Genomic DNA, 11,443 nt, shown 5'->3' on the forward strand with positions numbered 1-11,443 from the left:
GGAGTCTCCTGCTTCTTCAGTTTGTCTATTAACACATCTCTCACATCTTTGTCCCTTTCTTTGTCTGTTATTTGTTGCTTTGTTTCATCCACCCTGAACAGGAAAGGTTCTTGGAGAAACCTGTCTGAATGCATCCGTTTTGTTGGTTATCCCTGTCACAGGCCCCCTCATCACATCCCATGGTTTCTCCTACCATTTCTATGCCAATGATGCCCAGATCTTCCTGCCTTTCCCCTCTTGTGACATCCTCATCCCCTCTCCCAGTTTGTCTGCTATTCCTGTCTGGATGCACTCACACCACCTCAAGCTCAGTCTCTCTAAATCTGATCTCCTCTCTTTCCCCCCTGCCCTCCTCACCTTCTGCTAACCTCTCCATCTCAATTCCCTTAGAATCTATGACGCTCTCTACCTCTTCCTCCATTAAGAATCTAGGAGTCACCCTCGATCCTGCGCTCTCCTACACTCAGCACATCACCACGCTGACATGTACCTGCAGATTCTTCCTGAGCAACATACGCCAAATCCGTCCCTTCCTCACTGACTACTCGACTCAGCTGCTCGTCCAATCACTGGTCCTCTCCCGCCTGAACTACTGCAGCTACTGCAGACCTCTCTGGTTCTCCTATGCCAGATGTTCAACTTTGCCTCTTTTTCCAAAGCCCACTCCTCCTGGCCCCTAAGTTGTGAAAGGACATCCCCACTGAGGTCAGGACAGCAGAGTCCCTGACCACCTTCCCTCTGGCAATTACTCAAGACACATCTGTTCAGACTGTACCTGTAATTTAGTAATTTATTCCTCTGAGTTGTCAGCTCTCCTGTAATTTTACACTTCATATAACCTGTTTCTTCATACTGCTTGCTTTTACTTTGCTAGTACTCCTGCTATGTAATTTCCCCTATGCCCCCTTTTCTTCACCTCTTACCTGTGAGTTCAGCACATCTTGTCTGCACTTGTTCACTATTAAGAATTAAGACACTGTCCCTCATAGGTCAAATGGCTTGTCTTGAACTTGAGACATGCGCCTCTACTGGTGAAGTCATGTACTACGATGTGTTTTTGTATTGGATGACTAATAACGGACCTGCTCCCTTCAAACTTCAAAGGACAGTGTTTTGGATTAAAATCAATGCTGTCCAATTGCGTTATAAGTGGAATCGTGGTCTAACGGTGTGCTTGTGTGTTAAAATTTATAAATTGATGTGTGCAAGACTTCCAAAAATGCTGCACAACAAGAATCTTAACTGGATTAGGTTGAAGACATTTTAGTTTTAGCAATTGTGCTAACAAAATGAAAAAGTCAGTGGTCACAAAACACTTGACTCGCAAAAGCCGACTTCATACACACAATTCTCCAGCATTCTCCTAGTTTAAAGTTTTATTTTCTCAGGTTATTCTATAAGTAGAAACATTCTGTGGAGTGAGCTTTTCATGTCCAGCTTATTCTATGTACCAGAAATTAGAAATCGATTAATATGCCGTGACAGGGGTGCTAACTCTGGAGCTGCTTAGCTGGAAGTCAATGGAGAAAATCAGAAAAGTCACATCATTAAAAAAAAAAAAAAATATGCATGTTCGATTGCCCGATCTGTTTGTAGTAATAGAACATTTTATGGGAATAAACTTTTTCTTTTAATGATTGTTGTGGCTTTTCTGATTTTCTCAATTGACTTCCAGCAAAACAGTTCAGTTTAGAAATGCTTTTTTTATTTTTCAGTGCAACTTTCTCAAGTTCTGATCATTTTCATTTTTCATCTGTAATTAAACCACTGAAAACAAACTTGTCACATCAACTACTCAGATGTAGATTTTTATTATAAAAAAAGCAAGGAACATATGTTTTTTGGGAACAGTAAAAAAAAAAAAAAAAATCACAAGTGCGTGAATGAAATAGGACATAGCTGCCTAAAAAGAGAGAAGCGGTAGGAAGATCTATGGCTTGCTGGTACAGCCAACTCTGCAGTATATTAGTGTAGCATTCTGAAATACATTATAATGTTATCTTCTTCATTATAATGATACCCGAGTTACAAAACACAACTCAGTTAGGTACAATAAAGGAACACACTGATGTTTGACATGATCTAATACAACACGGTAAACTCCGCAAGACCCCAGTGAGGGTTTTTGGTAAGTCATGGGATAAGAAAATTGCATTAGTAATCAGTAAAGGACCTTGATAGAGGACAGCAGTTCAATTGGCTCATTGCTGTACCATACAGTAACAGTGAATTCAATGACTCCGCTTCCCCTGCGGCCCCCTAGGCTGCTGGCAGAGAACCTCCACAGAGAGGAGTCACAAGGTAAGAGCTGGAGACGGAAGATCATTGTGAAATAAATTACAAAGCAGACCTCTGATGTTGCAGCTTACTATGGACAAGACAAGTCCACTAGAAAATATCCTCCTTCTATTGTTCTTCAAAAAATATTTCCTACTTCTTAAGTATCAGTTTTTGGATTTTAAAATGCATGATCACCCTGTATCAGGGCGTCTGCCAAGAAATACAATAAATAATGATTATAATCTACTGAAAATAAATGACCCAGTTTAGAAAACAAGTCCTCAGTCTTTGGTTTCCAGTTTCAAAACTGAAATTACACTGTAGACCTGAAACTCCAAATCACGGATAAGTGCTTTTTTTTTTTTTCTTTGTGTGCGCACGATTAATACTACACTCCCTGGGAGCTAAACAATTTGACAATGTATAAAATACAGATACCATATTTGATTGTAATTGATTGTAAGTGCTCTTTCTTAATTTCAATATGGTAACATTTTACAGAGTAACAACTAGAAGCTTTGAAAATCAGTGCAAAAGTAGGTTCACAAGAATTAAATTAGGTCTGCAATAGAAATTATCGCCAGATCGCTGCTTAGGGTTACCTGTAAAGCCTGGATCACACTATGGCAGGGTTCTTTTGACAATCCTTAAGATGTGTGATATATCTTGCATTAAACTTATTATCCTTGTTTGAGGACTTTCACTACCCAGGCGGGCCAGTGTTAACATTAGGTGTCAGAACTACGACTTGGACTATTCCCCAAGATTAATTTGACAATTGGCAATACCAAACTTTAACCAATTGTGTAGTGTGAGCTCGATTAGGAAATGTAAACAGTAATGGCACTTTGAATAACGGCATCTTCACACACATCCCACAAAAGTGATCTCTCAAAAGGTACTAAAACTTGTACTATTGCTGCTAAAGGTGGGACGGGCTTTTGGAATAGCAAAAAATCCAACATGTGCTTCAAGTACAAGTGGCCAAAGTCCCACACAGACTTAGTCTCCCAAGGTGTCGGTTGACTTTCCTCTGCCCTCAACGTCCTGTAGACACGGCTGGTCCACTGTGATGTCTCCCATCTCTGTGTCACCGTCAGCCAGGCCGTTCCCTGCAGAGTCCGACACCTTCTCTCCACTGTCTGCCTGACACGCCTGCTGACTCCGGCATCTCCCAAGCATCTTGTAAAGCCCAGCTGCCAGGAAAATGACTGCGATCACCGCAAAGTAACTGGCGTAGATCAGAAACTGGGAGAGGAAGAGAAGAAAAAGCCTTTAAGAGTTTTAAACCGGTTTAAACTTCTGTTCAATACAGAAGACTGCTACATCACTTTGTGTGTGGTGCACAGTTCTTTAACTCTGACCGATAAAGACGTCAAAAGAATGAACACCTGCAAAGCTTATAGTCTGGATCTCAATGCCATTCAAACGTGTTTGATTTCTGCTACCTTTCTGCCACAGTGGAAACCACAGCCTCAGGTAACAAGTGATGTGAAAAGAAGGTTAAAGCACCACAGTTGCTCATTTAAAAAAACATCCCTGTCACGTTGAAATGAGCAGCACAGAGGAGTGCCACGCAGACAATGTGTATGAGATTTAACATCAATACAAAACTGAGTCAACAAATAGAAGTTTTGCTAGCTTGGTTTGTGGGAATTACAAGTTTAACCTCACTGAACAGATCTCACAGACTTGGCTTGAGTGTTACCTGGGGAAATATCTCCAAACCCAGCCCACTGGTATCTACTACAATCACAGTAAGCAGGGTCTGTAACGCGAGAGCAATGAAAGTATTCACGCCAAACACAAGGGCATAGCGCTCCATGCTGAGGTTTGCGGCAATCTGAAACCTGTTGGAGAAAAAAACAGGAAAACGTTAGGAACTCAAGGAAGTTGCAAGCTAAAATCACTGTTTTCTGTGTCTTTGTGTGTTGTTATAGTGTATAAGTAGGATACATACCACTCTTCCAGATCAATTCTATACTATGAGGAACTTAAATTTAGACAATCTGCACACAGTATTTTGTTTGGTCTTTTGCAATAACACAAAATAAATGCTCAGGTGAATGTGCCACCTACTACTGCTGTAAAAATATATATACACCGATCAGCCATAACATTATGACCACCTGCCTAATATTGTGTAGGTCCCCCTTTTGCCGCCAAAACAGCCCTGACCCGTCGAGGCATGGACTCCACTAGACCTCTGAAGGTGTGCTGTGGTATCTGACACCAAGACGTTCGCAGCAGATCCTTTAAGTCCTGTAAGTTGCGAGGTGGGGCCTCCATGGATCGGACTTGTTTGTCCAGCACATCCCACAGATGCTCGATTGGATTGAGATCTGGGGAATTTGGAGGCCAAGTCAACACCTTGAACTCGTGATTCATCAGACCAGGCCACCTTCTTCCATTGCTCTGTGGTCCAGTTCTGATGCTCACGTGCTCATTGTAGGCGCTTTCGGCAGTGGACAGGGGTCAGCATGGGCACTCTGACTGGTCTGCGGCTACGCAGCCCCATATGCAACAAACTGCGATGCACTGTATGTTCTGACACCTTTCTATCAGAACCAGCATTAACTTTTTCAGCAATTTGAGCTACAGTAGCTCGTCTGTTGGATCGGACTACACGGGCCAGCCTTCGCTCCCCACGTGCATCAATGAGCCTTGGCCGCCCATGACCCTGTCGCCGGTTCACCGCTTTTCCTTCCTTGGACCACTTTTGATAGGTACTGACCACTGCAGACCGGGAACACCCCATAAGAGCTGCAGTTTTGGAGATGCTCTGACCCAGTCGTCTAGCCCAGAGGTTCCCAAACAAACTGTGGTCCGTGAGGGGGTCCGCGACAAAATACCCCCCCACCCCCACCGGTCATTTTTTAAAATACGGTTTGGCACTCTGGCGAAAATACCGTCAACAATCCCAAACTCCCCACCCCCGCTTTCGCATGTTTTTACCCTAACCCACCCACCCCCCCATCTCGCACATTATTACCGTCGGGACAACCCCCCCCTACATCGCCATCCATTGGTAGGTGGGGGTCTTCGACCAAAATCTGGGTGGCAAAGGGGTCCCTGGATCAAAAAAGTTTGGGAACCCCTGGTCTAGCCATCACAGTTTGGCCCTTGTCAAAGTCGCTCAGATCCTTACACTTGCCCATTTTTCCTGCTTCTAACACATCAACTTTGAGGACAAAATGTTCACTTGCTGCCTAATATATCCCACCCACTGACAGGTGCCATGATAACGAGATTATCAGTGTTATTCACTTCACCTGTCAGTGGTCATAATGTTATGGCTGATCGGTGTATGTAACCATAATGATCATCATTATTGAGATTATTGTTATCAAGTTTGGTCCAAACTGAAATTAAAACAGAACAAAAGTACTATGAAAAATGACCAAGGTACAAATTTATTTGTTTATCTATTAACAAAATTTGTTTATATGTTACACTCAATTTCCATATAGTAATAACCAAAAATGTAATTCTAAGAAAGCATGGCGTATGTGAAAACACTGATGAAAAATTAAAACCTGAAAACAAGCAATGCAGGAAAGCAAAACCTTTGTCAAAAAATTTAATTCCCATTTATATTGTAAATACAATTTGGAGACCTTGATCGGCACCTAAGGAGCTCTTTAATATGCATTCAGTTCTTGATTTTTTTTCTCATCAAAAGCAATTAGAGAGACAGCATTAGAGAGAGTTCCTCTGTGCCAATCGGGGACTCCAAAACTGTATTTACACTTACAGTAACTATAAATTGCTTTATATGTCAGTGTTTACACACAAGCAATGTTTTCGCAGATATTTTGGGGGGTTATTACAATGTAAACATGTAAACAAATTCTGTTAATAAAACAAATTGTACCTAGGACCTGAATGTCTTCATTTCAGTTTGGACAAAACCTGATAAGCAATTAAAAGCAATAATGATCAACTGTAATAAGAAAGGTACTATTTACCCTGTGAACACACACACACACACACACACACACACACACTGTAACATAGTAACACTTCTTGTTGTATTTGGAAAGTATAATTATTATCAATACTGTAAAGGAATAAGTCCAAGAAATGCAAATATTTGTTTGACTTGAGATGAGTTGCCGTGGGGAAGACGAATCTGCTGCTTTTGTAGTTTTTCCGCTATCCAGGAAGTTATGACCCAAAACATCCTGAAATCTAAAATCTTTCAGTTTTAAAAGTTTCTCAGAATCAATCTGGAAGTGTCGTATGTATCTTACTTATACACTATAACACCAAGATGCTGAAAACTGCACAACTTATGCTTTCAGGAAATTGTAGTATTTAATACTAGCATACTGTATTTTGTTATTCAGTATCTCAAGGCGTTTTATTAAACTGACCACTAATTCTCTGTAGGATTTACTCATGAGGAAGACCAGTAGTTTGAATTCACTTTGCTTAATTTTACATTTTTCAAATTCACCTAACTTAGGGGGGATTCTTGGCAACTATTTTGAAAGAGAAGATAAGTATGTTAGAATAAGTCTAATAAAATATGCATACTGCCCTTGTTCATCCTTAGATTTCAAAGCAATTGTGAGATAGTGATAAAAACCTGAAGATGGGAAAAGGCTGAAAGATACCACACTCACGTTGCGATCGTGATAAGCAGCATGTAGGTAGCCCTGAAGACTACATAAGAGACGTAGCAAACCCAGATGTTCCTAACAGTGTCCATGAGGTACACGGCCACGGCGATGACCACCGAGAAGATGCAGAGAGCCAGCTCCCCCCAGGTCGCCCAGGAGATCTTGATGTAGCCAACCCCAAACGCCGCCACGGCTCCTGGAAGAGAGACATATATTAGAAGCAACACAGACACAGAAGCCCCACGACTCTCTCCCACAACTTATAGAGGAACCAAGAGAGAGTCAAGCACAGTGTTGTCTGTGTACTTAGATACCCTCATTTACAGTCAAGGACTTTTTACTCCATTACTTACTGGAAGTCAGTCTGCTTTAGTCCTGGAAAGCCACAATTCAGTTGGATTTGTAATCTCCAAAATAATCAATTTCTAAAGACCATGCACAAATGTAATGTGTGGTCAACCCTGGTTGTTGGGGATTGCAGTGCGTCTGGCTCATAATACAAAGTCCAGTCTACGATGGGCTACAGTGAGTAAACTGCGAACGTCTGAAGGCCTGGCATCACACCAGGTTAAGATTATTCACATGAACTAAATCCTACATCTGTGTTTGTTCCAGAACAATTCTGGTACAAGGCAGTCCTGTGACTTGCCAGAGGACCTGTGTTGAACAGTAGTTCTGTTTTTGTGCATCAAACACCTTGTAGCCAAACACAATAACAATTAAAGTGCTTCTAAATCGCAAATGAACACTCTGGTTCTTCAACAGTCATTACGGTTATTGCTCACCATTGCTGGGAAGTGCTCTGTACACATCCATCCTGTTCCCGGCAATTATGATTCATATTTGAATTCCCCTAATCCAGTCACACATTGACAGCCCATGCGTCTGACTTCCACAGCGTATGTCTTAAAAGCATTTGATTTTACAGACTACACTCTCGACACATCACTGTATGCACAGGTTATGGTACACCAGTAGCAGTGTTTGCAGAAAGAACATTTTTAGGGTGGAGGACAAACTGACACCTAGAGCTTGGACATGATATGACAGGGGCAATGGTAAGTAGTATTTGTGTCCTCTGCAACTGGCAGGGGGATTTTCCATAACGCTTCCCCCCCTGTGCCCTATGACCCCTCTATTGCCTACCTAACAAGGTTGAGATGGTCTCCACATAGCCATTGTAGATCTCAAAGTCTTGGGAGGGCAGCACTTTTTCCCACAGGACTTGGGCATAGTTAATGACCTGGAAGTAGCCACAGGTGGACAGGGCCCACCACACCGACCAGCAGAGTAAAGTCTGGGAGGAGTAGCATTGCAGAAAGTCCAGCCACAGGATCCTCAGCACCTCCACAACACCAGTGCCCCTAGCCTGGCCCTGCTCCCCCAGCACCTGCACAGACAACACCAAACAAAAAGGTATTCTACAACAGGTTTCCAAATTGCAAAACACGAGGTACAGGTGCTCACAGCCCCATGGGTGGATGAGCAGGCATCACGCCAAATGTGATGTGACGTTACAGGCCAACATTAAGGTGTATGGTTACTGTTAACACTTCAAAGTAGAGCAGAGAGCATAGTCATGCATTAAAGAATGAGGAAGTGCTGCCAGATTCCTTTCATTATAAGCCTCTGCCAATGTTATGCTAAAGTGGCAAAAGCTGTGAAACCTATACAAATTAGAAACACCATAACATCAACCTTCCCAAGTACAAATGTGAACTGCATTTCAAACACTTGCAAGATTGTGTTCTTTGTCAGCCTACTATTGAGGTAGTACATTTCTCCCTATCAATAATAATAATAATATATAAGTGAAGCCCACCTTGATGAAGAGCGATGAACACAACTTTACAAGTAGATGTAGATCACTTTAGATGCATTTCAGCCAAAAGAGACATGGACATACTGACTGACGAGACACTTACATAGTTGGCTTGAGGGTACCGCTCAGTGTTCAAGGGCACCTTGGACTCCAGGTCCTCCTGCTCTGCTTGACAGAGACTGCCCAGGGAACTTCTGGCCCTCTTTCTCCCTCTCTCCTCCTTACCGGGGCACTTGGGTCTCTGGTGGAAGAACAAGCTCTTGCTGGCCATTGGCAGAAACCAGGGAGCCACAAAGGCCACCAGCATGGACACCAGAGTCATAACGCTTAGGTAGAGCAGCCGGACCTTGCCAACGGACACCAGGACCTGCCCGGTGAGGGAGCCCACTGCCGAGCCCACCAGCGTGATGCTGCGGCAGTAGCCAGTCACCTTTTGGTACTGGGCCGCGTCCACCACGCTGTAGATGTAGGAGTAGTAGGCGATCTCGGTGGCCGTGGCCAACCCATAGAAGAACTCCAGGAACTGCATCGCCAGCACCCCCTGGGCCTTCACCAGCATCACGTAAGTCACGATGAAGCTTGCCCCCTGCAGGATGATCACTGGCTTGTAGCGGAGATAGTCGGTGGCCAAGAACACCGGGAAGAGCAGCGCCAGGTAGGAGTAGGTCCATACTGGGTAAATCTCATTTACAACCTGTGCAGAGGGAGAAGATACACAAGGACAGGGGCATTTAGCTGAGAGGGCCCAATCGAACCTAGTGGGATTGTTCAGTGTACCAGCAACATGTGTGTATGCTATTTTATATAGTTATATATATTGATGCTGTGCGGGGGCCCCTCAGCGGATCCCAGGGGAAGTCAAATTAACAGGGGAAGCACCTGACCTGCCGCATCCCCCACGAAAGGCTCCCTCCTCAGTAACGTATTGCTTCCTGGTAGGGAGCGGCAGGGAGGAGTAAAGAGTGAAAGCACATACGAAGAGGAAGAATGGTAACGGAATCTAATGTATTAACTCAGACTGATCATGGATTGCGATGACTACCTTATTGAGCCCCAACACATGCCCCTCCCCCCCTGTCCCTAGTGTGACTAAAATGAAAATGTTATATATATGCTCTCTGCCTGAGAATCAAGTTCAGTGTGATGCACATGCCTAACCTGCCAGTAACTACTGGGTTTGTGTCTGCTCCTTTTTGTGCCTTGTGTTCTCTCATATACAAATTAGGTGTCTGTCTGTATTTTACATTTTTCACATTCAATAGAACTGCATAATGGTTTCGAAAATAACACAAACAAAGGTTTAGTATATAAAGCAATACATACATTATTTCCACAAGTTAATGACACATGCATTCATTCTATAGTCACTGTGATTTAAATTGTTAATACTTTACGGGAATTTCATAATGCGGATTTAACCGAAATAAAGGGGGATTTGGGTACTCCGGTGGGTAGGCACGGCAACTAATAAGAGAGAAATTCCAGGCGGTGTTAATGCACAGGATCCTTCCCAGGATTAATGCGCGATATTGAGTCAACCCCCGACACTTTAAAGACAACTGATATCCAATCTCAGTGCATAAGATGGGGAGGTCTCCTAAAGATCTTAGGATATAATATAATAGTCTGTGAATTTCATCACACCGTCAGCGTCCAGGAAACTGATGCAACGTCCCACAGTATGTATGTGAGAATCCGTGTGAAAACCGCCTTCACACGACTGACCTTGTGCATGTTCTCGCACATCAACTCGTATGAGGAGTTTGATTGTATACATGTGTATAACTGCATTATTTAACAGAACGACATCTTTCTTCTTCTTGTTATTTATCAAAATAGCAATACAAGTCCTAGTAACGCAAGGCAAGTAGTATGAAACGCTGTACAGCGCACACTTTGCATGAAGCACATCATGGATTGATATTAATAATAATAAGGTCTAGATCAAACAAAAAAGATCCACTATGAACACAGTATTTGTTGGCTCCGGCTTCACATTATCACACGAGGTCGACTTCAATTGTGCGCCACGGCTGTACGGTTCCGTATCCCGCAAACTTACCTCTTTCTCCGTGAGGTTTTTGTCAGGTCCCATTAAAAACGGCGTGAGGAAAGGCTCCGAGGGTCTCAAACTTGAGAAAAACCCGTAAACGCACAGCAGCACTGTAGGACACAGCCATGTTTCAGACATGACCTTCTCGGCATGAGACAGAGCAGGACGCCTGCGCCAGAAAATGACAGCCGCAGTGAACCAATAGCAATCCCGCAAATAGGGGGTGTGTCTTTACGTAACGAGAAGGCGGTCTTTTTTGTTGTCAGTGCTTTGAAGTAGGATGGAAAATGTAGTCTGCTGGAGTCGGTATCTGCAGCAAAACAGGATCCAGATATGTTAGGCGACTGCGTTACATTTCTTCATCGCATCCATGCGTTTCGAAACAGTGTCACCGCACTTTCATACTTAGTAAATAGACGCAAAGATGAGGCAACTGTGTTTGCACGCCCCGTATACATACTAATGTTGCATGTGCTTCCTAGTTAATGAAATCTCTCCTTTATCTATTTTGCTGTGTAATCCATATCTTGTTTTGTGACACAATGGTTTGTTTACATAGCATACTACTATATAATACAAAGAATTGACTAAAATAATATTGCACTATTATATACTATAGTCAGATGCTCCTGGATGGTCTAGCTGTGTGCATAAATAATGTGT

The 11,443-nt window shown here is 43.0% G+C and overlaps 1 protein-coding gene across 1 annotated transcript; it reads right to left on the reverse strand.

The window, feature by feature from the left end:
• Positions 1-1,795: 1,795 nt before the first annotated feature.
• slc19a2 (solute carrier family 19 member 2) lies at positions 1,796-10,969 on the reverse strand. Its single transcript, XM_066706814.1, has 6 exons — positions 10,790-10,969; positions 8,831-9,421; positions 8,052-8,295; positions 6,909-7,101; positions 3,989-4,130; positions 1,796-3,528 (listed from the first exon to the last, which is right to left on the reverse strand). The coding sequence occupies exons 1-6, from the start codon at positions 10,916-10,918 to the stop codon at positions 3,283-3,285; spliced, it is 1,545 nt and encodes a 514-aa protein (XP_066562911.1). The 5' UTR covers positions 10,919-10,969; the 3' UTR covers positions 1,796-3,282.
• Positions 10,970-11,443: the final 474 nt, after the last annotated feature.

This window comes from Amia ocellicauda, chromosome 6 (assembly GCF_036373705.1).
Source record: "Amia ocellicauda isolate fAmiCal2 chromosome 6, fAmiCal2.hap1, whole genome shotgun sequence".
NCBI lineage: Eukaryota > Metazoa > Chordata > Actinopteri > Amiiformes > Amiidae > Amia > Amia ocellicauda.

Bases quoted from the DNA above. Each gene is read 5' to 3' on its own strand.
- slc19a2 (XM_066706814.1), bottom strand. From the start codon at position 10,918: ATGTCTGAAACATGGCTGTGTCCTACAGTGCTGCTGTGCGTTTACGGG. The intron at 4,131-6,908 runs GTGAGTGTGGTA...TTTCTCCAACAG, and splicing joins CTGCTTATCACGATCGCAAC to GTTTCAGATTGCCGCAAACC. The intron at 3,529-3,988 runs GTAACACTCAAG...TTCCTCTCCCAG, and splicing joins GTTTGGAGATATTTCCCCAG to TTTCTGATCTACGCCAGTTA.